We start from the raw sequence: 26,885 nt of genomic DNA, 5'->3' as shown, positions 1-26,885 counted from the left end.
TCTGTCGGTTTTTACGACATGCCCAGGAAGACAAGCAGCTGAATGTGTTCTATGTTTTTTATCTGCTCCCAGAACACCATAGAAGCAATGGGCTCAGTCCCCCTTAAATGGGACATAAAACATAGCTGGCTAGGACTTGGACTATACACCTCTGTCTACCCCTTCCGGGATACAGGCGTGATGCTAAGTTATGTTCAATAATATGATTGTTATACAGATGTCGCGTGGCTTTCTCGTTGATGGTGCGTCGGCACCACTGTCGTGCTTGCGGCCAGGTGTTTTGTCAGCAATGCAGCTCCAAGACGTCCACTTTGCCCAAGTTTGGCATTGAGAAAGAGGTAGGTGACAAAATGTAAATAGGATAGTTTCCAACTAGTCAAATCAGTTACTTTTTACTAAACATTAAAACACGAAATTACTATGGAATTTGTATGAAAAAGCACACTGTGATGTCATAGAAAAACATGATAAAATGTCAGATTTATTATTGTGTTTGTTTGATAAAAAATTCGTAAATAAGTTAAATACAAAAAAAAAATGTTTTTCGTTACTTTTACATCTGTCTTCATTTAGTAATAAAAATTTCATAATTCATCTTGAACTTAGTACACAACCTAATTGTTCTATAAACTTCAGACCGTATTAGTGGGTTAATTTTTCCGCATTTAGACTACAAGGTGGTCCATTATGTGTTATTATGAAAAAAAAAGACTGCTAAGAAAATAGTCAAACGTAATTAGGTCTAGTTATTCCTATAGCACAAACTTGCTGGAATTTGATCACTCAACATTTTAACAGGTGCGAGTTTGTGATGCTTGCTATGACAAAGTAAGCCACCCACCATCATCAGCATCCAAGTTGGAGATTATCGACACTTCCAGCGACTATGGCCCGACGCAACCTCAGGTAGGTGAAAATGTAATAACTTTTATTTTAACTAGGTTCTCTTTTTTGTTTATAGGTTATCTTCTTTGTGTTGGTTATGAAATGAAACGATAATAGCTTATACACAGTAAGTTTATTTAAAACTAAAGCTTATCAGTAAATATCATTGTGCCTCGTACGAGTCTCCCGGCATTTCACCACCAGGCACCAACATTGCAATATTGTTTCCATTCAGAAGTATTTGATCAAGTTTCGTTATTTTTCTCCCCTCCGGCGTAGATTCGTATTCCGTGACGTCATCTAGCAACATATTGACGAAATCATCAAAACCTTGCAGAGTTCCCACCATTTCTTTGTCGTTTTTCATTATAATATGAATTCGCGATCCAATACACTTGTCGACTAATTCGAGCGGTAATAATGTATTCGGGTTTGGTAGTGCAGCTTGGGCCATTGTTCAAATAAAGCTTTTAAGATTTTAATAAAAAATTGTATTTAAACTGGATTTTAACAATAATCGCACATAAAATATTGTTCGGCGTTTCACTATTCACGATAATGTTTGACAGTTCAGTTTCCGTTCAGAAATACTGAATGTGATTCTTATCATTTCAAGCTAGTTTTTTTCCGAACGAAAAGTCTAATGTTACCAAATGCAAAAAATATTAATGTAATAGTAGTTTTCAGTAAATTTTGAACATTATTTTGATATTTCACTTAATCTACTATCTAGTCAAAGATTTCAATTTCTATGAATTATATTCTACCGACCCGCGGAGTCTGGCTTTAGTCTAAATGGCCGTAAGCCGCTAAGGAGTAAGAAGAGCGCACGCGGTTTGTCTGTCTCGCTTGTACTTTCGCGCTAGGAGGCCGTGCAGCACACTTAACCCTTTACCGCATGGATTTTTTGATTAAGCTCAAATTAATTTACTAGGTAAAATGTACTTTTTAGAACATAGGAAAAATAAGAAAAAAATTAAATACACTTGGAAAGCTGAGAAAAATCCCAATAATATCAGTGTACCATATTTGGTACAACATGCAGTAACGTAGTATTAAGTTGACGGGCCAAATATGGTACAATATGCATTCATGTAAAAAAAACTGCTTATTTATATATATATTTCGTAATAAAAAATTATGTATGTCTGTAGCATTGTTTTTGCAAAGTATTTGTTTGAAAAATGAAATGAAAAATAGCCAGATAATATTTCTTTTACAAAAATCAACTTTATTTTAAAAACTTAATAAAAACTTTGTTAAGTATAAAAAAATGTCGTTTATTACCTAATAACGAGATTATTATGAGTTGAGAGAATTGTCTGTAAATTTGTGCATCATTGTGTATGAAAACTTCGAATGGAGTTTCTATCTTTATTAAAACATAAATTAACTCGGCATTTGCTACACTTTGCGTGAGATTTTTGAGAACATCCTTCGCTTTTACATCTCGGACATTGGTCGTCAGTCCATATTGGCCAATGTCCAATGCCAGAGCTACTTCTAGTGGAGGTAATTCAACTCGGCGACGTCGCTTGATATATTCTACTTACCGCCACATGTGGTGATTATGTTCATAAAACTTAAAAACTTTTAAAATAGGGACACCTAAAGTTGTAGCAAATATTTTTGAAACACCTAAAATGTCTGCTCTATCTTACTGCATACTGTACCAAATTTGACCAAAGACAAAAAACTACCTTATTGCATACTGTACCAAATTCGCCAAGGAAAAATTACCATAAGTGCATGGTGTCCCAAATTTGGAACAATGTTTGGATGGATAAAACCTGTCTTTTAGTTGAGCTTACATAAATTTTTTGCTGGTTTTACGCAAAAGGAATCAAAAGGAAGGTTCTTCTTCAAAATTTACCAAAAAGAGGATTTTTTACTCCATAAATTTCACAGATATATTTCTTTTTGCTATCCGATATCTCAAAAACGCACTTTATTCCGAACTTTCAACTACTAACTGAAAAATACGCAAGATGGGGGTACGATTGGAAAAACTATTGTGATCATGTGTTCGGATATACGATACTCTATACAAATAATAAATGTCTTGCAAGAAAGGTGGAATGTATCCGAATATTTCAATCAGTAAGTGATGTGTACCAAATATGGGTCTGTATGCGGTAAAGAGTTAACGCATGGTATGGAGTGTCCGTGCTGTTTTTATGAATAAACATACATTTTAGGTAATCCAACAATAGTTCCGTGCGATCTATGTATGTTGTATTTTAAATGTAGGAAATGACATGGAAATTTGTGCGTCAATCATTGACTGATGGATTGAGAGACTTTCCAGGCCACGTTTCTTTAAAATAATATAGATGGCGCTGTACACTGTTGCCTTTGTTAACCTTCTAATGTCATGGATAACGTACTTATGCATCTTTTATCTTTGTTTTTGGGTATAATTGATAACCCTTGTTATTACGCCCAGGCCAAAGAGCAGCACGGACGGAAGTTAGTAGACATACGCATACGCATCCCCTCTGCAAACCTATATGTCCCCAAGTTGGGTAGTTCTATAAAAGCTACTTGCAGTCGGCCTGCGCAATATTCTGAGTCTAGGTGCGTAGCTGAAACGATGTCCTTGTAAAATTCCTAATTGTCCGGTATTTTGATGCTAAAAGGGATCTGGCTAGTCAAAATTAGAAAAAAAATATGGCGTTGGCTCCATATTATAGTAATGTTTTATGACATTATATTTCGTAATTCTTAAATAATATGAATTATTACCGTCCTGGGGGGCCTGTTTAATAAAACTTACAATTGTAAATTACAATGACAATTTGATGTACATTGCGGAGTGTGACATCACGAATATTTTGCAGTTTCATATTAGCTACGTAATGAACACCAAATTGTCGTTGTAATTTACAATTTTAAGTTTTATGAAACAGGCCCCTGTTGTTTACGGTTTTGTTGATCAACATGCTTTATACATTATGCGGATCAGTCAATCAACTACGACCGATTGTTTTCTAGTTGTCATGGAGATTGCAGTTGTCACTTTCATCGAGCGCTAGTGATTTACCGGTTTGTAGATAGTTATCGATAGAAATTTCAATGACAAAGGAGTCTACACATCGTTGCCTGCCTTATAATAAAACCACGAAAGCGGCTCTTAATAAAATCATATTCGAATATGATTTTTGTTAATAAAACGTCGCAATGAACAAGCACGTTTCAATCTAGGTAAAAATTTGTGGCGCCAATTTTAACCGGGATTATGTATGCCAATTACAGTAATTGCCATTTTTTTTTTGTGGCACATGGTGACATGTGACTAACAGGTACGTTAAAAGTATACAGCGCCATCTATATTATTTTTGGGGCACGTGGCCTGGCTAGTTCCTCATTGATTGATGCTTGTTTGACAGTCTTGTTGTCTTCTGATTTCTTGGTAGATTTTGTAGTAATTTTTCTGAAAAATTGGCAACACTTTTTCTGCCAGTTTATCTGTTTCTTTTTGAAAGCTATTCAAAAATAACGACGCGAGTTGGGAAACGCAGAAGATATTGTTTATAAATTAATTATCTTTTATATAATGGCTAAAAATTATGTGACAAGTTTTCGTGGTGAAAAATATTTCACGCCTGATGCCAAACATCGTGTAAAAGAGGAACCAGTGACACCACAAGAAGAAGATTTTGGCGACCATCATCTTTTGGACTATCCTTTTGAAAACGATGTCAAAATGAGAAAGTCTCTTTCTATGAATGATATAGCGGCATTGAGGGAAGATCTCATGGCTTTGGACATGCAGAATAATAGGGAAGACGTATATGAAAGATATAAGCGTCCAACCGGTGCTCCGCATGAATTATCGAAAACAAAGTTCGTGTCAATGGCTGAAGCTATTTATCATTACCAGAGGGATACTCCTGGTCGATTCCATAGCACTCGACCACAAAAGTTCCGGTCTCAAGGTGGAGCGGCCCCATCGGGGCTTACTGTGCCTCAATCACCAATGCTTCGTTGCAAAGCTCGATCTCGTCCCCTATACGTCATCTCTCAAAAAGAAAAAGAGGAACAAGAGCTTGAAGAAATAAAAAAGCATAAGATTAAGGCTAATCCTGTACCAAAGTCTGTAATAGAAGGCACTCACCTACCAGAAGTGCCAAAGAAACCCATTACAATTCCAGAGCCATTCAAATTGACTGAAGTTCATAAAAAGTCACATGAGTCTCCAGAGCAAATACATTTTAAAGCTCGGCCAGCACCTAAACACATATTAGAAAAACCTCACGTTCCTCCAAAACCTCCGGTGCAAATAACTAAGCCAGTCAGCCCAAAGTTTCACTATAAAAGAGCTAAATCTGATGACCAGCTTAAGGTTGACAACAATCAAGCCTCTCTTGCGAGACAAAAATCGGCTGAAAAATGTGCTCAGAAAGCACAGCGTCATGGTCCCATTCGCCCTGAACCATTCTCATTTGAGAAGAGAGATGAACAGATGAAAAAACGGAGAGAGGAAAGAATAAAGCAGCAGATAGAAGAGGAACGCAAGCAAGCATCGTCATTTAAGGCCCAACCATTACCAGGGGTTGTTAAAAAACAAATGCGCAGTGCTACTAGCAAAGGAAGCGCCTCTACAGCATCCTCAGAGAATAAAGAAAACTATATTAAATTCGAGGCTCGACCCCCAGTAGTCTTATATAAGGAACCATTCAAGCCAGTACATCCTCCAATGCAGATAGTGAAGCCTATGCCATTCCAACTAACTACACAGAAGAGAGCAGCTGAGAGAGAAAGGTTCGACAAACTATTAAAGGAAAAAGAGGAGGAGCAGGAGAGATACAGGAAGCAGAGGGAACAAGAATTACAAGAGGCTGAAGAAAGAGCCAAAGCAGAATTGAGAGCAAAGCTTGTTCACCATGCGAAACCAGTGCCCGTAGCTACGAAAAACCCATATATCCCTGAGAAGTCTGCAGCGCCCTTAACTGTGCCTGAAACCCCAAAGTTTGTGAGGAGACTGAAGCAAACACTTTAAGAAAATTAATAGAATTTTAAAGATAGTAGTATAATTAGGACATCTATTAATCATAATTTTGGTTGTATTCATTTAATACAGACTGCTTACTTACATTATTTGATACAACTTTTTATGATCTGCCAATTTTAATGTACTGACATCATGTTATTTGTATAGGTGACATTAAAATGTTATCATGAACACATTTTTTATTAGCTTATATATTCTTTTTGTTTCTTTTAGTTGATAGTTTCTTGTATGTAACTTGTAGTTTCATAAATATAATAAAATTACAATGAAATGCTATTTCATTTCATTCACCTCACAACCCACACAATAGAAGTAAGTTTTTATACATAATAGTGATGGCCAGAGTGATCAGGCACCTTCTGGGCGAGCTCGCTTCATCTTCGGCCGTGCCAATGCCATCGGGCAAGTCTGGGGCCAAGAGGCTCTAAATTCTATTTGATGTCAAGGCTTAATACCAGGTTCAAAAAAGAAAGGAACTGATTTTTTAAATAAGAATAATTGTACCAAAAGTAAAGTACTTAATTATCGTTAACAATAATTAATGACGAAAAATAAATCGAATATGATTTATTATACATAGTTGCTTTTACAGAATATATTAACAAAACAATATGTACTTGTATGGCTACCTGTAAGTACTTATACCAGGTGTGAGTAACATTGTAACGAATACTGAAGGGGATGATTCAGCTCATTACTCTAGAGTTAATATTAAGTGTAATTTTCCATCGCAAAAGTATAGAATTGAAAATAATTTACATACTTAAACAAAAAAAAAACATGAATTTTGCGACAGATAATTCCACTTAATATTAACTCAGAATCATGAGCTGAATCATTCCCACTAACGCCCTGTATAGCTGGCGAGGAGTGGGTGTACAGTCATGGTCAATATCATGTACCCACTTTAGAACCCTGTCGCACTATCTTATATGAGACTTACGGTTTAATTTGTCAAAAAAGTTAATGTGACATGGTTTCAAAGTATATACATATTAGTACTCGTGACCGTATGTACCCTTCGGGATACAGGGGTGATAATGCTATGTTGTTTCTCTGTAAGACTTCTCTTACCTACGCCAACCTTTATTATAACGTTTTCTCGATTTTTTTACAGAAGCGTCCTCCGGGCACCAAGACGGCGGAAGAACTGCAAGAAGAAGAGGAGTTGCAGCTCGCGCTGGCTCTCAGCCAATCAGAGGCCGAGCAAAAGGAGAAAGAGAAAGAGCGGCGCACGCGCATCCATATCGCGCCTGACCCCACTCCGCATCACACTGGTAAGACATCCAAAGTTAAAAAAATATAAAAATGTTAAGTGAAGGTTAAGTTAGTTAAGCTAAGTTAATTGTTCACTTAGCCAAGTGATATAATGAATCATGTTATCATGTTAGAAAGGACACGATCGCTCTGTAAGATAAGCAGCTGATTGCGTTCTATGTTTTTTATTCACTCCATCCCTTGCGACAAGGCAAGCGCGCGGCGCGAATTGTATCGGGGGCTTCGATGATTCTTCGAAGATTTTTTTTAAGAACGTTTAAGGCCCTGTACCGAGGTTTTTCTTGCAGCTTTTCCCCGGCTTTACAGGTTGTGAGAGTGTAGTTTTAGGTGGATGAGACATTCTTTATGTAAAGATTGGCGATTCAAAGTGTATAGTTACCTACTGAATAAAGGTATGTGTGAATTTGAATTTGATGACCTGACAGATTTTTTTGTTTATATATGATCATTATCATCAATCAGCTCGCATCATCCCACTGTTGGGTATAGGCCTCCTCCATTTTGCACCAATTTTTCCTGCCCTGCGCTAACCTCATCCACAGCTTTCCCGCCGTTCTTCTCACTGAACCATCATCGTCATCCGACCACCGGGCCGCCGGTCAACCGACTGACCTTTTCCCATCTCGTGGCCACCATTCTGTGGCGGCCTTTTTTCTTGTTTATATATGTTTGTCATCATCCCCCTAGCAATGTCCCGCTTTTCACAGGGTCCGATTACCTAACCTGAAGATTTGACAGGTTCGGTTTTTACAGAGGTGACTGCCTGTCTGACCTTCCAACCTCGAAGGGAAAACCACTATACAGGTTAGGTGACATGCCTCCGAAAATGCATTTCTCGGGAATGTAGGTTTCCTCACGACATTTTCATTTATGATCCAAACATGAATTCGAAAACAAATTCGACAACCATTGGTTTAGGCCTGTGCTGGATTCGAACGTGCGACCTCAAAGTGAGAGACAAGCGTTCTGCCAACTGGGCTACCACTCGGCTGTGTGTTTGTTATGTATGTGTGCCATTACATCTATCCCGGCAGTGTCCCCAACGCCATCATCGGTAAGCGCGTCTCCGGAGCACAGCACGACGACAAACGCGGAGCTGTCGCGCTACCTGGACCGCAGCTACTGGGAGCAGCGCCTGTCCCGCGACGCCCCCACCGCACCCTCCTCCAACAGCACACAAGAACCAGCTGATTCTGTTCATGTGAGTAGTTGTACACCACAAACACCAAACTCGGAAGCGGAGCAACAGCGCTACCTGGACCGCATGAAAAAAACTAAACAGCCTATACACGTCCCACTGCTGGGCACAGGCCTCTCCTCAATCAACCGGAGGGGGTATGGAGCATACACGCTGCTCCAATGCTGGTTGGTGGAGGTGTTTTTTTACGGCTACTAGCCTGGACCAACGGCTTAACGTGCCCTCCGAAGCACGGAATCATCGTTTTCGGACAATCAGGTGATTCAAGCCTATAAAGTCCTTACCAAACACAGGACAGTCTCACAAAGTGATTTCGACAATGTCACCATCGGGAATCGAGCCTGTAATATATAAATCAACTGTATATTACTTTGAGGATGGGCATGCTGACCATTACACCACCATAGCATAAAATAAAGAATAATACTACGTATAGAACGCAACTGTCCGCTCCCCATCAGCGGATGAGTCCGGTTTACCGCACTCAAAATGAAACCATTCCTTTGAGTTTCAGTAAAAAACTATAATGTCAAAAACGTAAAAAAAAACAATCATATATCCAAATTCAAATATAAAAGAATAGAAAAAGAATAAAAAAAGCACATGTTTTGAACGGTTTCCTATTGACGACACTGTATATAACAAAGTTAATATTGCATCTCTTTCTTTCTTGCCAGGAGTATGTGAAACCCGAGACGAGCAAATGTCAAGACGACGACGCGGAGGACAAAGAGATAGACGAATTCGTCGACACACTCAAGTCGCAAATTGAAATATTCGTCAACAGAATGAAGAGCAATTCGTCGCGGTAATCTTTTTGATATTTTTATAAGTATACATTGTGACGTGCTGCAAAGACCAGATGCCTTACTTTTCAATCGCTCACCTTCAACTCGCGTGTGTAAATGTATACCTGTCTCATCTTGCAAATGACAAGTTCTGATGTGTCACGTGAAATGGGTATATATTTAAACGTGAGATGAAACTTAGCAAATCAAAAGAAGGCCCGGGTATCGAGACAAACCTTTGCGTGTTACTATTGCATGTACGGTCACGAATACTAATATTTACTTTGATACCATGTCACATTAACTTTTTTGACAAGTTAAACCGTAAGTCTCATTAAATGTCAAATATAGTAGTGCGACAGGGTTCTAAAGTCGGTACATGATATTACTCATGACTGTATATAATTTGCTGTACTATTATATTACATCGAGGGCTTCGACCAATAGACACAGCGAACCTACTACTACTTGATATGATTCGCGCCGCGGTTTCTGTGCCAAGACGCCTAAAGCTATTAACCTCTCATATGCCGAGATACCAGACACAATAGATTTTACATTGTGTCTGGTCGAGATCCGCGTTCCGGCGTTCGAAAGATTAACAAATGGCGCCTGTATCCCTATCGTCAGCAGAGCACTTATTCTCTGCTCTGTTACTAAGATAACCAACATCAGACATATAGTCGTACTAAGATTTTATATTTATCTATATCTACAGTGGCCGGTCGATCGCGAACGACACTTCAGTCCAAACCCTGTTCATGAACATCACGGCCATGCATTCTCGCTTGCTGCGCTACATTCAACAGCAAGATGACAAGCGAGTGTACTTGGAGAGTTTGCAGGTAACTTACACAATATAAGAACATAAAACAAACAGCCTATATACGTCCCACTGCTGGGCACAGTCCTACCCTCAATCAACCATCATCATCATCACTAATTTTAAGAGCCACGCTCTTGTCGGTGTAGCTCTCTCCATGCTACTTTTTAGGGGAAAATAGGGCAGTGGTTTCCATCTTGCCTTCTGCCCCGCAATACTTTGTCTGATGCGAGTCTGACCAGACAACAATACGTATAATATTAGAAATATTAAGCTGCTGCGGTAATCTTCTTCTTATCGTGTGGGTTGTGAAGTTGTATACCAGCCTTGTCAACCCCGGTGTCAGGGTTATTCAATCATAAGATTGAGGCCAAGCAACCAGAGGAGATAAAAAATCTAAACAATTTTCCAGGACAAAGTAAACCAAGTCCGCGACAGTCGCGCAGCCCTAGACACTCTACGCGCAGAACACGCGGCGCGACTCGCGGCTCAGGCAGAGGCGGCGGAGCGACAGAGACAGATGCAGATGGCCGCCAAACTGCAGGCCATGAGGAAGAAGAAGCACGAGTACCTGCAATACCAGCGGCAGCTCGCCTTACAAAGAGTACAGGTAATATTAACAGCTATATACGTCCGTTAGAATGCCAGTGTGTGCCTGTGTGTACCACAGTACAGTCATGACCAATATCATGTACCCACTTTAGAACCCTGTCGCACTATCATATTTGATATTTAATGAGGCTTATGGTTTAATTTGTCAGAAAAGTTAATGTGACATAGTTGCAAAGTGTATACATATTAGTACTCGTGACGGTACATCAGCTTACACCAGCTCAAAAGGGAGCGCCGTTCGAACCCCGGTACCAGACTTGCACCAATGAGTAATTCATCTGCAGGTTTCACTAACACAGTTTGCTCGACTATTATATACGGCGATACGGCTCACCTATCACGTTGGTCTAACAGAAAACTCGGTGATGTTTGGGTACTTAGTTCATCTTGCGATGGATGTATCTCTGCCTAGCCCATTTGGGATATAGTCGTAAGCTTATGTTTTTCATTCATTCGCCGGAACTCACGACTTCGTTTTGGAGTTGGATTTCACTGCTTGGCTCCATTTTTACTTGGCCGGTTTCATGGAGAGACACCTGAAAAGTTGAGACTTCTCTGCACAACTAAATCTTAGTTATATAACGACTGAATTTCTGATTTCCAGGAACAAGAGAGGGAAATGCAAATGCGACAGGAACAACAGAAACACCAGTATATGATGTCTGCGAATAGCTACTACATCCCAGGAGTGTCCATGCACCAGTTCCAGCCTGGATTCCCCAACCAGCCCATATACGCTAACCCTCAGTTCCACCCACAAATGATGGCACAGGTTTCCGCCGCAGATGGTTCCATGTCCCTACCAGGTCAGCCGCAAATGTCCCAAGCCAGCATGGCAATGCTCAACCAGATGGGCACAATCTCACAATCCATGCCTCAACTCACCAACTCGTACAGCATGTCCACTACAGGAGTAACCATGAGCCAAGCCCCCATCAGCGCCCAGCCGTCCATGAACCAGCCCAACATGCGGCCAGCCCTCGGGCAACAGATTCCCATGCAACAACAGATGATGATGCAACAAATGCACCAGATGAGGATGCCCAACCAGCCCGGCATGCACCAAATGATGCAGCAGAACGTCGCCAACGGCCTCCCCGGACAAAACGTCCAACAGAACGGACAATCCAACCAGTTACCGAAACAGAATCTACAGAGTCAACCCTCAATAACCACCGGACAACAGAACATCGCGCAGGCAGTCATGAACCCCAGCAACCCGATGCTTGGTATGCAAATGCAAAACATGAGAATGCCCATGATGCAAGGCAACCAGCCAAACACCGGCCAACAAATGCCAGGTTTCCCAATGAACATGCAAAACCCGTCAAACACGCAGCAGCAGAACTCCATGCCTCCTAGCATGCAACAGCAACCATCTCACCTTCAAACTATGCCTGGCCAGCCCATGTCGCTGCCCGGCCAACAGATGATGCCTAGCCATTCGTTACCAGCTCAACCTCAGAGCATGTCCGTCACCAACCATTTACCCGCGACCAGCCAGAGCGTGCAGCTGCCGTCTCAGCAAGTGTCTCACAGCCACGGCCAGCAGATACAACAACCGCCGCAGCAACAGCCGCAGCAACTGCCCATACAGGGCCAGCCCATGCACGCTCCGAGTCAGCAGATGATGATGCAGAACCCGCAAATGCTGCCTCCAGGACAAAACATTCCGCAAGCCCAGCAGATGATGAACCAGCAACATCCGCAGGGTCAGTTGCCGCAGCAAGGAGTGCCTCAGATGCAGGCGAGTCAGATGCATCAAATGCAGCAGCCGATGCAAGGTCAGATGGCGCAACAAATGCCCCAGGCTCCGCAGATGCCGCAACCGCAGATGGCTCCTCAAGGCTCGCAGATTCAACAGCCGCAGCAGGCGTCGCAAGGCCAGCAGATGCCGCCCAATATGCCCGGCCAGCCGCTGAAGATACAGTCGCAGAACTTCACGGCGCCCATGCCGGGCCAGCCCCCCGCCAACCCCAACCAACAATCCCAACAGGCCCAGACCCCCGTCAAATCCGAACACAACAATAACACCGCGGAACTAATAACGTTTGATTGAACATAGGCTTACTGTTACGGAGAGATATATTTATTCTGACTGGTAGTGTTGTTTGACAGTACGTAATAAAACTGTACGCAATAAATCATGCATGTCTTAAAATTAGTGCTAATTTGAAATTTAAAACCAAATTGTGTAAATTAAAGGGTTTTGATAGTAATATATAAGACGTTTCATGCTTTTTTATGAGCTATGTAATAGTATGGGTATATTATTATAGGACTGCTGAGTCGTAAATTTTAGTCAAGTTATTATTTTGATATTTTATTAACCCATTTTAAGATTCGCTTTTTCTGTCTTCACACTAAGCAAGGTGCGATTATACGCTAGAATGTCCAGCCCACATGAAAAATAGTTTAGTACGAAAGAATGCACCGTATATCACAAATCACAATATTATTACAGCTAATGTTATTTACTATCTAGGTTATTTAGTTTTTAAAATTGAATAGAGAAATATGGCCTTGTAATCTATGTAAATGTTCATACATGTAAAACTGCTTGTCTTTAGTAGATAATTTAGATTATAAACAATACATAATATGGAAGAGATAGACTTTTAAATATTTTGTTTATTTTATTTTTTTCATTGCTAAACATTGTTTTGTTACATTTACAATAAGATAATATTTTATGTTGTATGATACCTACCAATAAAAGTGTTAAATTGCTACCTTATTTTTTTATTTTACATACATCATCACGCCCGTATCTCTATTGGGGTGGGTAGAGCCACAATCCCTCAATAATTACGCCTTTACCAGAGATCCTAGGAACAAGGGAGATAATGCCCTCAGCAAACAATTACAGAAGTCCGTACTGACGTCGGCGTGTGAAGCGCCCACACCAGCAAAACATTTCTACGACCGATTACGCTAGTTGTGGTTGCGCATTACCAAATAAGCAATGAATTAAGTGGAACGATGCCATAAATAATGTGATCAACCAGATTTGTGCATATTTCGATCACATTGGCCCGCTGCATCTTTATAAGAATTTATGTAGCCGTTCCTGCTTGATACCTACTCATTCGACAGACAATTAATGATGAACGTTGGGTGGTAGATATTTTTTTTTATTTGATAAGTGTTGTTTTGTGGGTTTGAACTTTGGGCACTTTTTTCATTTGCTTTTATTTTCCCTATGTATGAAGCAAGCAAAGCAAGGGGATGAAATAGAGCCTTTTCTTCATATAATATTATCTTTTTGGATAGATTTTTCCGCAAGATTAATTTTTTTTATGTATTTTATTTATGAAGAAATGTAAGGTTTCCGCCAAACAATACTAATTTCCGAACGTTTAAAAAAATATATTTAAAAAATATGGCGGGAAATCCGTTTTGACAGTTCTGACTCCTCGGGCAAGTTTTTTGTTATTGTTGATCTTATTTCTGTGGGAAATTGTAGAGAAAATATACAACAAATTACTGTTTTTCTATTTAAAATGGATGATGAAAACAATGACGGACCATTTACAGTATGGCAAATGTTCAATGCGCCGACTATGGTGCTTTTCAATAACTTAGAACATGCTGAAGACGGTCTTGATAGATTATTGACTTCAATACTGAAATTATCAGGGTGAGTATCCCTCTTTTCATTCCTAAAATTAATATAATAGAATAGCGTCGATAAAATTGATAAAGTACGTTATAAAATTCACAACTTGTTTACGTTTCCGTCGTATAAACATAACCTATATTTTTAGTTGTTTTATTGTAGGGACTTCTCCGAAGTGTTGGTCCCAAGGCTAGGATCGTCTAAATATCCGGACGAGTACTTCAGATCGTTCAACACATGGCTTCTAGGTAGACTGTTCTATGTTTGGTCTGTAAAGGAATTGAAAAGGTAAGTGTTCAGTTTATATTTATTTATATTTATTACTTGAAAACAAGACAAGTAATTAAAAGTTTGAGCTTCCTTTAATAGTCATCAAGAGAGTCAGAATCTATTTTTTTATTTTCTTTTTTAGGATACACATCTCCAGTAAAGATGCACAGTTAAAAATCTTGAGTATATTATACATGAATGGTGCATCATTTTATGAGCAAATCCATTCAGAATACTATGCCCTTTTAGTAAAGCTCATTGAATATTACAAAGAAAATTCAACTAATCAGTCAACTGAATTGAAACTTGAGAATTTTTGTTCAGAACAAGTAGACATTCCTAATGTGCAATTGAACTTGGAGCCGATCTTTGTACATGTAACAGATATTGAAACATGTAAAACATTGATTGAATTAATACTGCAGTTGCTATCAGAAACCATACCTCTGAATTCCCTACACATGGATAGAACTCAGTGTACATATGAAATGTTGTTTATGAGAGTTCTGCATATGCTTGAGAGTTATAGTACAGATTTGAAGCTGGTTTCTTTGAAATTCTTCTCGGATTTGATTAAAAACAATGATGCAGTTGCTATTTATGATTTCTGTACAAGGTTTCCAAATGTCTTTAAAGAACTGCTGTGCTGTATAGAGGCTCTGATAAAGTATGTTCATGTATACCATGATAAAGGTGAAGTTAACAATTTGTATTTGCAGAATTTAAGTGAAATTTTGTTGAATTTATTGAAAGGATGTAAAGAATGCCTACAAACAGAACATAAAGATGTTCTTTTAACAATTTCAACTGTTATTTTGGGTACTATGAGTAATAAATTCTTTAATAAAGAGCTTAAATTGTATTGTTTGTCACTAAGTGAGTATGTAGAGTTTCCTAAGGATGTAATTGACATACAAAAGATGGATGCCAGCGAGATAGAAATGTTAACACAGTGCTATTGCCAAAATATACTATCCCACTTCAAAAGTAGTGAAAGATGCAGTAGGGCACTTAATTTACCTGAAGATTGGCATTATAAGCAAACATATTCTGCGATAATGTCATTAAAGTCCCTTGAAGATGGTGGAGGAGACAATTTTCTTGTATCTTATAATTTAAATAAGTGCTGTTCTGCATTGGCTATCTTCCAAAAAGTTCACGTAATGGCAAGGGAACAATTGAAAACGAAACCGAATTTGATGAAGAAAGAAGATGCTCACAGTATATGGGATTGCCTGTTGAAGTTAGTTAGCATGCATAAATATGTTTTGTTACAAGAAGACAATTATAAAAAGCTTCTTGATATAATATTGGGTACAGTAATGCTGTCTGAGAATATTAACAAGGAAGACACAGGGAAATTGTTGCAAATCATCTGCTTACAAACCACCCGAGACTTTGCAGAAAGCAGTGCAGAATTCACTGAAAATGAAAAAGCATTGTTGTTGAAGTATCTTATTGTTATTAAAATAAATGTACAAAATATGGTGACTGAGAATTGGAAAAGGCAAATTGCCATACTTATTCAGTTTCTCACAAGGAACAAGTCTATAAGTACATATAAAGAGGTGAGTCTTATATCAAAACAAAAAGTTAGAGGATAGTCTTTATTAACTTGTCATCTTTTAAGAAATTATTCTTCTAATAGAAAGATCGATACATGTTAAAATAACCATATCTTTATATTATGTATATATTCCTTTGCTGACTAGTAAAAGCTCCGTCCAGATAATAGTATTTTTAAATTTCAGATCATTCAACTGACTCCCTTATTGCTCATGAGCAATCTGTATTCTCCAAGTAAGATAATAGGAGACATTCTGATGCCAGCATTCCTTACCAAAGACCAGAATATACAGATGGAAATTTCTAGAATCCTGCTTGCCATTGCTTGCATGTCCTTTGGACCTTACGGCGCCGTCATGAACGTATCTCAAGAAAAATTAGGGCATTCTATTTTTACAAATGATGCTATTGCTGTATCTGTAGTGTGTCCTAGGTGTCATAATCAACAAAAGAAAGAGCAAGCGTTGCTTACGTTTTATACAGAGTCAAACTCGGCCACGCTTTCCAACTTATCAACCATCAATGGCCTTAAGAACTTGTTCTCAAAGTTTCTGAACATAAAGCAGTACACAGACGTGGACAACAGTGAATATTGGAATCTACTCACGTGTTTGTGTCAGCATTATTTTGTATTTAACAATGGAGCGTCGATGGACATTGTTACGGAACAGAATTGCCAATATATTTTGAAAGCTCTAAAACCATTTATTGATAATAAATCGGTAAGTTATTCTCAATCAGTCCATATAAGCAAGATGGTAATATCCGCGTTATTTTTACGAAAGTATTTGCTTTCAGATGGAACAAGATGGTGATTGGAACACACACAAAGAAACAGCTTTCAATCTTTGTGTCAACATATTGGTCAAGTCAACGAGATTGAGTTTAGAAAGTAATGACTACAATCTTCAGAGTCAAACATTGAACAATATCCTATACTTTGGTTTGAGCAAGAATGAAAAAGTCATCCTGCCAGTCACCAAACTCTTAGTGTACTTTATAATGCACCCACAGTGTTCACTCGGACCTAAAGCTGTAGTGTACCTAAGAGATATATGCGAAAGTCAGGGATACACTCCAAATCAAGTGTATCACAGATATAAAAAGGATTATTGTAAACTGTTTGTCGAATGCAGCCTTTACAACGGGAAGGATTTCGCTATAGCGCTTTTGAAGGTCGTGAGGTCATTTGGTTTTGTCGGTTATAGGGATTTCATATCCAAAGACGTGCATCACTTTTTACCCTATTTAATACCGTACTCCGTGACGATAAAAGAAGTACCGTCTATGATTGAGGAGATAGCGTCTTTAGTGCAATGTTCAGTTTCGGATTTCTTGACCGAAAGATTCCCACATATTTACGTCCATGTTTACTTGAATGAAGTAAAAGATGTGTCCAAAAAGTGCTACGATACTATCGAAAGATTGACCAGAATGTCCATATTGAATTTAATAAAGAAGCATTTCAGAGTAATACTGACAGAGTTCCTTTTGCAATATTGCTGCAATCCACAAAAAGTGTTAAATGCTTGTAGATATTTAGCATGCCACGACCCAGACGTATCTACCCCAACTGGTAGCATGAGTATGAGCACTTCTCAAATAGCGGACTTTTTAAACCCGAAATTCCTAGGCGTACTTGCATATTTTGATCACAAATTGGTGAACGCAAAAGTTGCGTTGTCTGTCAAACGAAAAGCGTTGAAGAGTTTCCCTGACATCATGCAACTCATGGGTGTAAAGTACCTGACTCCACTGAGGTTCAAAGTTTTGGCGACTTTGAGGTCTGCGTTGCCGTTAGCCAAAGAATTTCCGAAAATAGTTGCAGAAGCTTGGGGTGCATTCATACACAATATTGACAGCATCTCACTAGGCCCTTTGCTGTCTAATCTAGCAGTATCTTTGCTTCAGCAATTTGAACATTCACCGCAAGAAATTAACAAGATTTTCCATTACCTCGTACTTAACAATGAGAATTTGCTCAGTTCTCATATATCGGATTTATTTTTCTTGGGAGACTCGAAGATTTCTGAAAAAATCAAAATGGTTATAAAGAGACACGTGAAAAGGACACAACCGGAAGGTTTTCTGGACAAGATAAAATGGTACCTGCAGCATTTGAACCAAGAGATTCCAGCTATCAAAGCCTATGCATTCTCTCACTTAGACAAATTATTGAAAAGCAATAGGACTGAGATACATAAAGCTATATTTGCTGGAAAGACTATAGATCCGGTTATAGTGGAACTTATAGATTCTTTATTACTCGGTAAGTTTCATTTCAAATTCTGAACTGAATCTTAAAAACTGTATGAAAAAAATGTTTAGACTGTGCTTGTTTTGATCTATGATGTTTGTAACATATCTAAATTCTCGTTACGTGAACTCATTGAGTAGAATTTAAAACTTTTTGAAGCTTGTGTTTGGTACTTTTGCCAGGCATTGTCTTTCAATATTAATAGGTTTTCATTAAGCTGTAAAGTAAAGTTAATATCGAAGATATGTGTGCCTTTAGTTTTAGTTTCAACACTCTCTTTACCTCTGTACTTTGCTAAATATACATCCAGGTTGCAAAGACTCTGACACTCAAGTGAGCGCAGCAAGTGGCGCCTGCTTAGGTCAACTCGGGGCCATCGAAGCAGGCCACCTCCCTCGACAATACGTGCAGCCAGACCGATCTCCCTTTGCATTCTCTATTGGAGATAACTGCTTTGCTGCCACAGCGCTGGTTGAACTTACAAGAGCGTTTCAGTATGAAAAGGATACTATGGTGAGTCGTAGTTTTATTCAAAGAGTTTTAGAAGTTGTGCTTCTAAATTGTATGCCCCCAAAAACCCATTCGTTCGGAAATAAAAAAACTGCCAGCCCCTCAATCACCAGTTGCCTCGACAAGGCGCGGCGTGATGTCTTTTAGAAACAATTTCGTCTCAAGATCCAATAGACCAAACAGATTGGAATCTCCATTTTATTTGCTGGGTTCCCTACGTAACGACGAACACGAAGATGGTAGACCGAAAGATTAATTGAATGAGAATTTGGTCAAATTTGGTGGTAGGTATTTGCATAGTGGCCAATTCTATAAATTCATCTTATTTTTAGAATATGGACTGCTACGCTTTGACGATACAGGAGATATTAAAAATTTACGACATATCTCCGAGTGGAAGCAAGAAGGATGTGTGGGAGAGTTTTCCAGAGCACATGCACCAAATCATGCATCCTTTGTTAAGTTCCAGGTGAGCAAGTAATATTTTCCTAGCTCAAATGAAATAATTCATAAACTGCCTATATACGTCCCACTGCTGGGCACAGGCCTCCCCTCAATCAACCGGGGGTATGGAGCATACTCCACCACGCTGTTCCAATGCGGGTTGGTGGAAATAATTCTGGAGGGCTAAATTGCAAATGTTCCAATTTCTACACAGGTTGACATTATAATCCGTTTGAATCAAATGAAGATCTTGCATTAAGGCGATATGTACCGGCGACTCTTGCGACTCAACCTCGATTCGCGCCAGTTATAAATTTCCAATTTAGCTAAACCCTCCGTTCCTACCTCTTTGAAGTAGAAGCTTATGGTATTATTTTTCCATTACAGATATACATTGGCGTATCCTTCGCAACCAAAGAAAGCACATCCTTTATTTGGTTCAGCGTATGCAACTACGTTTTTGGAATGGGCTCATAAGTAAGTATATTCTGTACTTGCACACTTTAGCTAGTGAACGACACCTCCAGGGGGCAACTTTTCGTTTCCAAATAGAAGCCTGAGTTGGCTGTGAATTGGTACCTTCTAATGTTCCTTAAATTTCATGTTGCTTGTAACTGCTATGTCATAGTTTTAAAGCTCAATATTAGTGGGAGTGTTTCAATGGGGTCTAAAAAGGCCACATTATTGCAATATATCCAAGAAAGCAATATTGCTATTTGACATTTGTTGATATTGCGCACTTACATTTATATGCGCAAATTTCAAATTGTAATATTGCTTTTTAGATGAATTGGTTTGATGTGGCCTTTTTAACCCCCAAGGATGGTATTTTTTTTGGAATGTTCCAATGTGCACAAACTCTGATTTGAGCTAAAGTTTCATCCACTGAATTACTGATTCTCTACCCCCAGTTGGGCAGGCCAGTTGATTCCTCTGATAGAATCGGAAAGCATTCGCGATCTCTTGCGCACGGTGCATCCGAGCATGCGCCGTGACGTCAGAACGCTGTTCCTCTTTCTACCCTACGTGTTGCTTCACGCCATCATGACGAAGAACAACCTGCAGTATATTCAGGAGGAGATATTGGCTGTTATCGGTATGTGGTCTTTAATTATGATTTCCTCAGATAATTAGGGATCGTCTACTTAACGGAAGCATAGAATGATAGAATAAACAATAATATTCCTTATAGAAGGGACATTCTGCTCCGCAGCTGGCGTGGGTGTAAAAACCGCACCTGTGTAAGTAGTGTCTGTGTAAAAACGAAATGTTTGTATGGAGTGAACACCATCATTGGAAATGTCCAACATCTCTGTTTCTGTGTATTCGACTTTTATTACGATATGCCCTAAATGAGAAGCAACTGGATGAACTCGGTCATTGACCTCACAACCCACACAACACAAGAAGAGAAGCTGGATAAGTTCTGTTTTTTCTTTATTCCCAATCCAGCGAAGAAACGAAAGGTTAGTTTAAAATTTTGCATTTATTCACTCCTTGACTGTTTCTTTTTAGGGTTGGAAAACTTCGATCAAGAGAATGTAGTTGTTTCTGAGAAGATGAAGTATAAAATGTTGCGTCACATCCGAATGACTCCCAGTATCAACACAGTGCAAGCGGAGGAAGGCAACCAAGTGAGTGGATTGCGTAATTCGTTAATACGGTTAATGTCTACGTACATATATCAAAAAACGAAACGGCAAGTACGAGTGTATGAAACGGTTGATAAATGTGGAGGAAGCAAGAGAAGTGTCTTAGGATCGAAGCAAAAGGAATTTCATAGTCTCTGCATACCTCGGTGGGAAATAGGCAGAGGCACAAGAAATCAAAGACAACTTGTCCTAAGATGGATATAATGAACATTATGGTGTCAAGGGATTAGCCTATCGCCTATAACAATTGTCCATCATGTTAGAAAGGACACAATGCCTCTGTCGGATTTTATGGCGTGCCCGATTTTATGCAAACTCGACATTTTGTTTTATAATATGGTTTGTTTCAGAGTAAATGCAGCAAAACAATCTACACATTGTTCGATTTCCTTAACAGATGGCTTCTAGAATGGTGCAATTCTAAGCAGCGGCCGTTGGAAAATGAGAACTACAAGTAATTGCACTTTAATTTATTATATTTATTGATTGAACATTTCTTCTGATGTTCGTTTTATCCATAAAAGATGATTTTGAACTCTGAACGTTATCAACCTGTCGTGTGAGTATGTAATTGGTGGATAATGAACACAATGTCTTCACTGTGCTATGAGAAACAGAAGTTCTTGAAAGTTCATTTATTGAAGGGAAACTTTGCAGACGAACGGAACGGAAGACCATGCGGTAGAACACGGTGCCATAAGAAAGGTTACATTCTGGTCGTAACGGGTCTGTGTACAGTCAGATGCAAAATCCTTGAACTTTCGCAGAAAGTCTATTCCTCAAATAACCTTGGCAGCTTGCCATTTTGCAAATTGTTTATTTCCCAAAATGTCCCCTGGTAGCAAAAGGTCCTTTTGGAAAAGTGTCCCTTTTTGAAAGGCAGTTTTTATTGCTCCGTGGTCTTTCACTTTGCAGAGCTATAGCATCGTTTATGGACAAATTCGATAAGCTGGTGATAGCTAAAGGCAACTTCGCTTGCGGCGAGTTGGAGCGTTCACTGCAGTACATAGAGTTGTACATGGACGAACATAAGGACAGGATGCAGGAGCAACTGCCGTTTTTGGCTGAGATATACGCGCTGTTGGACGAGCCCGACTCAGTTGCTGGTATGAATTTACTCGTACTTTGTAATAGTCCAGTCATTTGGTGCTCTAAAAGTAGAAATTCGGAAATTGCTTGGCAAATTAAAACAGACTTAAAAAGAAAAAAACACCAAGTCAGGCTATAACGGGTATTTCACTTTTTTAATCTGTAGAAAGAGGATCTGCTTATACTAAAAAAAATAAGTTAAACAATACTTGTGTAAGTTTACCTTTAACCGTTTGTTTCCAGGAATATTATCAATCAAGAGATCTGAACCATCATTGAAGGAGTTGATCCTGGCCCAAGTGGTGACCGGTAGACTACAAGACGCCGCATTGTGTTACGAGAGACTTGCGCAAGAAGGACAGCTTGACCGACATAGTTTACAGGTAAACGGAGATCTATCATGATTCTTTTAGAAGATGTTAGGATTTAAATTCTTGCAACTGTGGCCCTGAACGCTCCATACGACATATAAACATAGCGTCCCACTGCTCTGCCGTGTCATACGAATCTCTGCTATCTCAAAAAATGCTGTTTTGAGTAAATCGCCTTTAAAGTTTTTTTCAGTTAATCGTCTGTATAGTTCGTATTAAGTGAAATATCTGTCATCAAAATATCAGAAAATATTCTAAAATGTACTCTGAATAACAGGCACTTTTAATTTTTTTCTTTATTATAATAGTTTTTATTTAAATCGAGTTTAAGAGTTGTGCATGACCACTCTTCCATAGAAATGTGGTCACGCGGTCTGTGCTATATTAAGTTAGCAGAGTTTGGCACATGCAGCCGGTTTGTTATTATAACTTTAATCCATCTATGCTAATTATTAGTTGTAAGAGATGATCGTTACAAGCTTTCTATAAATACTGCTTTTTGGGGTAGCCCGGGTTGAGTAGACTAAGTGAAATACAAGGAAAATATTTATATTAAGTACTTAGTTTAATATTCCTTCAGGAATCCAGGAGGATGATTATAGAGTGATGAACATTGTGAGGAACAATGTTCATCACTCTATAATCATCGGCACACATGCACCACCCCTTACTCAACACATCTGTTGAACCCTTACTAAATTCAACCATCCTCAAGGCCAGCACACCACACCCACTTGGAAACACCTTCCAGTAGTTCGTCGCAAAATAAAATAATGTTTTTGTGGCCAAGAGTCTGCATTGTCGTACCTTCCGACGACTTATTTACTCTTTCTCCACACAATCTGCTAGACTGCATAACTCCCCTCTCCCGAAAACTTGTCTGCTATACAAGCACGAATTGTACCAGACACGATGGAAGTTTGCACCGGCTCGAAACATACTCCCTACGCTTTTTGCAGCCACAAGCGTAGAAGAGTCAATCAAGACGATCATTGCTGAAAATGGATCTCCACTCTCAACAAGAATGGATCCTGTGAAGTTTGTACTTCAGAGTAGGAATTTAGTTTTCTATTGCGAGGGACAACCCTCGAAGAAAGTAGAAAATAAAACTATAAAAACTGGCCTCCTCCGCCTGCTTCGCCTCAGTATCATATTTCACCCTTGACACAAACGTCTCAATGAACAGAACCAACGTTCTTGAAAATAGCAATCCCCACAGCTAGCCTGGGCATGCTAATAGCCTCCTGCACATCCACAGCAAAAATCTCGTCAACAGTAGGTACCTTCATTATTTAGATCGCCCTCTAAACATCTATGGGACTTATTCCACCTATGAAACCCGTAGATATTCAGAAGATGGTGTTAAAATTGAAAGTACTGCCAAAAAGCTTTTAGCTTAGGATCATATTTACATACTATGGATGTGGAAACCAACCGTAAAGGATTATTTTTCGAGAAAGGCCACTGCAGGCTGAAAAGTTCATAATACAGCATCAGCATTCTGTCTCTGTATTGAACAACCCTTGCAATCACAAGAAATGGCTTTGAATTGTGACAATTATTATACCTCACAAAAGAAAAATATAATTCTTGGCTATGATGAGATCAATCAACTCGTCCTCACTTGTGACTGCAGAATACACAAAGCTCTGGAACCAGGGTACACCCTCATGGCAACTGATACAGTTCCCGGTTGCACAGCGAACTCTTGAATTCTCGAGAGTAAAAGTGATTGACGATCTGACAGAGTATCACAAAAATCGACAACACAGACCATCAGTCCATAAAACCTGAATCCGTTTCGCGACAAACCACAAAAACCGCTTCCAAGGGGGTATAATATACATAGAACCCTTGAAGAAGCCGAACCCAGCAAAGGTTCAACAAATGTTTTACAAAAAATCGCATTCGGCGAACGAGAATCATCTAGGAACAAAAGCAATAAACAAAATAACCCTGTGCTCATGAACTATTTACGATTTTGATGCTGCAATTGATAACCAAAACTAAAAATAATATTAATAGCGATGATGTTATCGCTTGCTCAGTTATGAAAACCCAGGGTTACATCCATTGCAATTCTTTATTCAACAAGAAAAGTCACAAGACCTTATCATCCTCATCACATTTGAGTATGCTTTCTCACAACAAACAGTTTTCCAGCCTGGTATTGTATCCTCCCATTGATGGTTCTTGCAAAACTCAATCCTTTGACCAACGGTTCCAGGTAGTATCACTGTTCTAAAGAAGTTTCCCATTCTTATTAAAACCAAAAAATATTTCCCCTTTATGCCTGGTTCAAAGCATTTTGGGTCCTCGACTTCTCTCTCAGATTCAGGAAGTGTTTCCTCCCTGGGCGCCGGGTTTGCAAGTACAAAGAATGTCGCGAATCGCTAGGATTGCCTTCGTCGTAGTCACGCCCATCTATTGTAACTTTTAGTTAGAGGAGTTAGGCGTGACCCACATGCAAAAAAATCAAGTTAGCAGACTTTGTCAACCTCTATATCTCAAAATGTATCAATAAATTTTAAAATGTTTTTACTGAACTATGTAAAGCATAGGATATAAACCCCTTTTGCACTGGTTATTCGTAACTCGACTATTTTAAGATAGCAGACTTGTGCGTGACACGGCAGTGCTGCGCACAGGCCTCCCCTCAATCAACTGGAGGTGGTATGGAGCATATTCCACCACACTGCTCCTCTGCGGGTTGGTGGAGGCGTTTGGGCTAGTAGCCCGTGACCAACGGCTTAAAATCATCTTACTTTTCCGGAAAATCAGGTGATTTAGCTTGCAATGTCCTTGCCAACCAAAGGACAGCCTCGTAATTAATTTCCATCTTGAAACGAACTCCATACAAAAACATCGTTTTACACAGACTGTACACAGATACAGTGTATGTCGCCTTAGTCTGTGCGTGTGAGTGAGACAGGTAGTCTGGACAGTCCGAAAAATGGAGCGTCAACTTATCAAGCTCGTATCGGTGCGGGGTGGAGAGTGTTCCTTCCGTACTCTTTTTCCGTACCCTTTTTTTGGGTTTACGCGGTTACTATCATAATTAAAACACATAATAACGGGTTCTTACCGCGTTTAAATCAGGGATATGAGACTCTCGAAATTTCGACACTGTTTCAAGTGCCATGATAACGGGATGACTGGTGAGATCATGGCACTTGAAACAGTGTCGAAATATCGGGAGTCTCATATCCCTTATTTAAACGCGGTAAGAACCCGTTATTATGTGTTTTAATTATGATAGTAACCGCGTAAACCCAAAAAAAGGGTTATTCTATGTCTATAGTGCAAATCTTTTCCTCTCTTTCTTTCAGGGCATGATAGATTGCTACTTAGGTCTAGACCAGCCGTTCACAGCGTATCGACTACTCAGTGAGCATGAAACTGATAACAGTATGATGGAATTGTCCGCTGAACCACTATGGAGGCTCGGCCGATTTGAACAGCTCGACGAATTGGTTCAAAAACCTACGGTAAGCGTTTATCTGTTTATGTATTCTTAACATTGTTCAATAGAGTTACTACGAAAATTTTCTTTTGTAAAAGGGAGGGAGGCAGTGGGATGTTTAAGTGTTTATAGCGTATACGACCTTAGGAGTTCGTATTGCAAGGGGGTGCAAGGTTTATCCTGGTTACTTTTGGCTCTACCCAGTACGCGTGAATGAATGATCTTTATTTAAATTCCAGCCGATATCTCGCGAAAATTGGGGCTTGCTGATGGGACGCATATTATTGTCGTATCGGCGTCAAGACCACGACTGTTTTGTGACATCGTGCAATGAAGCCGCGAGTAGGTTGCTGGCCCAAATGGACGAGGAGACTAAGGGCGAGAGTGCACTGCGGAGTGGATACCAAAGTGTGCTCGGGTTGCATATCATTAGTGAGGCTGGACATGCTGAGGAGGTTTTGAGCAGGTTCGTATTACATCTCGCAGTAATCTTCTTCTTTGCGAGTCGATGGCGATCGATACAAAATTTTTGCTGACCAATAATTGGCCACACTTACGGCATTGTCAGTGGCTTCGTAAAGGTCTTTAATACTGCAGGTGTTAGGGCACTTAGGACAGCACAAAAGGTGAGCCATAGTTTGTGGTGATACTCCACACTCGCAATCATCGCAACCATTAACCAGGTAATAATTAATCTCGCAGCAATTAAAAGTGGTTAAGTCATTGATAAAATAAGCTATGTTCTTTAATCGTTGGGCTCGCTTACCAAAGGTTTGAATAAAACGATATTTCTTTCATTTGTTTTGGAATCCGGAAGTTTTTTTTTTCAAAAATAGCATTATTTTATATTTTTTAAAACGTGACAAAATGTCGCACTTTTTATTACATTTTTCTATGTTAAATTCATAAATAAGTTAAATAGAAAAAATAAAACGTTTTTTGTCACCTTTAGATCTGTCTATATTTAATAATCAGAATTTCATAATTTATCTTTGACCTAGGAAACTACCCAATTCTATAGATTTGAAAAAATACTATTCTAAAAT

The 26,885-nt window shown here is 39.2% G+C and overlaps 4 protein-coding genes across 16 annotated transcripts in view; 3 read left to right on the top strand and 1 right to left on the bottom strand.

Annotated features, from left to right (window-relative positions):
- LOC126368857 (hepatocyte growth factor-regulated tyrosine kinase substrate) overlaps positions 1-13,330 on the top strand; it is a 34,048-nt gene extending 20,718 nt beyond the window's left edge. For 9 of the 13 annotated variants that reach the window (XM_050013043.1, XM_050013044.1, XM_050013045.1 and 6 more), the window contains 8 exons: positions 218-338; positions 799-906; positions 7,017-7,176; positions 8,212-8,378; positions 9,053-9,183; positions 9,882-10,008; positions 10,399-10,596; positions 11,203-13,330. In XM_050013043.1, the coding sequence (XP_049869000.1) occupies positions 218-338; positions 799-906; positions 7,017-7,176; positions 8,212-8,378; positions 9,053-9,183; positions 9,882-10,008; positions 10,399-10,596; positions 11,203-12,657 (2,467 nt within the window). In that variant the 3' untranslated portion in view covers positions 12,658-13,330. The remainder of the gene's footprint in view (positions 1-217; positions 339-798; positions 907-7,016; positions 7,177-8,211; positions 8,379-9,052; positions 9,184-9,881; positions 10,009-10,398; positions 10,597-11,202) is intronic. The other 4 variants (XM_050013039.1, XM_050013049.1, XM_050013046.1 and 1 more) reach the window with 2 other exon arrangements.
- LOC126369006 (U6 snRNA-associated Sm-like protein LSm5) lies at positions 1,002-1,480 on the bottom strand. The gene has a single exon (XM_050013289.1). The coding sequence runs from the start codon at positions 1,337-1,339 to the stop codon at positions 1,049-1,051; it is 291 nt and encodes a 96-aa protein (XP_049869246.1). The 5' UTR covers positions 1,340-1,480; the 3' UTR covers positions 1,002-1,048.
- Positions 4,359-6,002, top strand: LOC126368916 (targeting protein for Xklp2 homolog). Its single transcript, XM_050013156.1, has one exon. The coding sequence runs from the start codon at positions 4,442-4,444 to the stop codon at positions 5,885-5,887; it is 1,446 nt and encodes a 481-aa protein (XP_049869113.1). The 5' UTR covers positions 4,359-4,441; the 3' UTR covers positions 5,888-6,002.
- A 686-nt stretch (positions 13,331-14,016) lies between the features above and the next one.
- LOC126368832 (serine/threonine-protein kinase ATR) overlaps positions 14,017-26,885 on the top strand; it is a 38,294-nt gene continuing 25,425 nt past the window's right edge. The window contains exons 1-15 of the mRNA XM_050012993.1: positions 14,017-14,238; positions 14,380-14,505; positions 14,630-16,055; positions 16,239-16,775; positions 16,852-18,322; positions 18,621-18,823; positions 19,153-19,289; positions 19,652-19,741; positions 20,176-20,360; positions 20,780-20,898; positions 21,267-21,370; positions 21,832-22,022; positions 22,249-22,388; positions 25,706-25,864; positions 26,079-26,305. Coding sequence (XP_049868950.1) covers positions 14,102-14,238; positions 14,380-14,505; positions 14,630-16,055; positions 16,239-16,775; positions 16,852-18,322; positions 18,621-18,823; positions 19,153-19,289; positions 19,652-19,741; positions 20,176-20,360; positions 20,780-20,898; positions 21,267-21,370; positions 21,832-22,022; positions 22,249-22,388; positions 25,706-25,864; positions 26,079-26,305 — 5,252 coding nt within the window. The 5' untranslated portion in view covers positions 14,017-14,101. The remainder of the gene's footprint in view (positions 14,239-14,379; positions 14,506-14,629; positions 16,056-16,238; positions 16,776-16,851; positions 18,323-18,620; positions 18,824-19,152; positions 19,290-19,651; positions 19,742-20,175; positions 20,361-20,779; positions 20,899-21,266; positions 21,371-21,831; positions 22,023-22,248; positions 22,389-25,705; positions 25,865-26,078; positions 26,306-26,885) is intronic.

Source organism: Pectinophora gossypiella, chromosome 8, assembly GCF_024362695.1.
Source record: "Pectinophora gossypiella chromosome 8, ilPecGoss1.1, whole genome shotgun sequence".
NCBI classification, from domain to species: domain Eukaryota; kingdom Metazoa; phylum Arthropoda; class Insecta; order Lepidoptera; family Gelechiidae; genus Pectinophora; species Pectinophora gossypiella.
This window is presented reverse-complemented; position numbering and strand designations above follow the sequence as displayed.

Coding starts and splice junctions, on each gene's coding strand:
- LOC126368916 (XM_050013156.1), top strand. CDS start 4,442: ATGGCTAAAAATTATGTGACAAGTTTTCGTGGTGAAAAATATTTCACG.
- LOC126369006 (XM_050013289.1), bottom strand. CDS start 1,339: ATGGCCCAAGCTGCACTACCAAACCCGAATACATTATTACCGCTCGAA.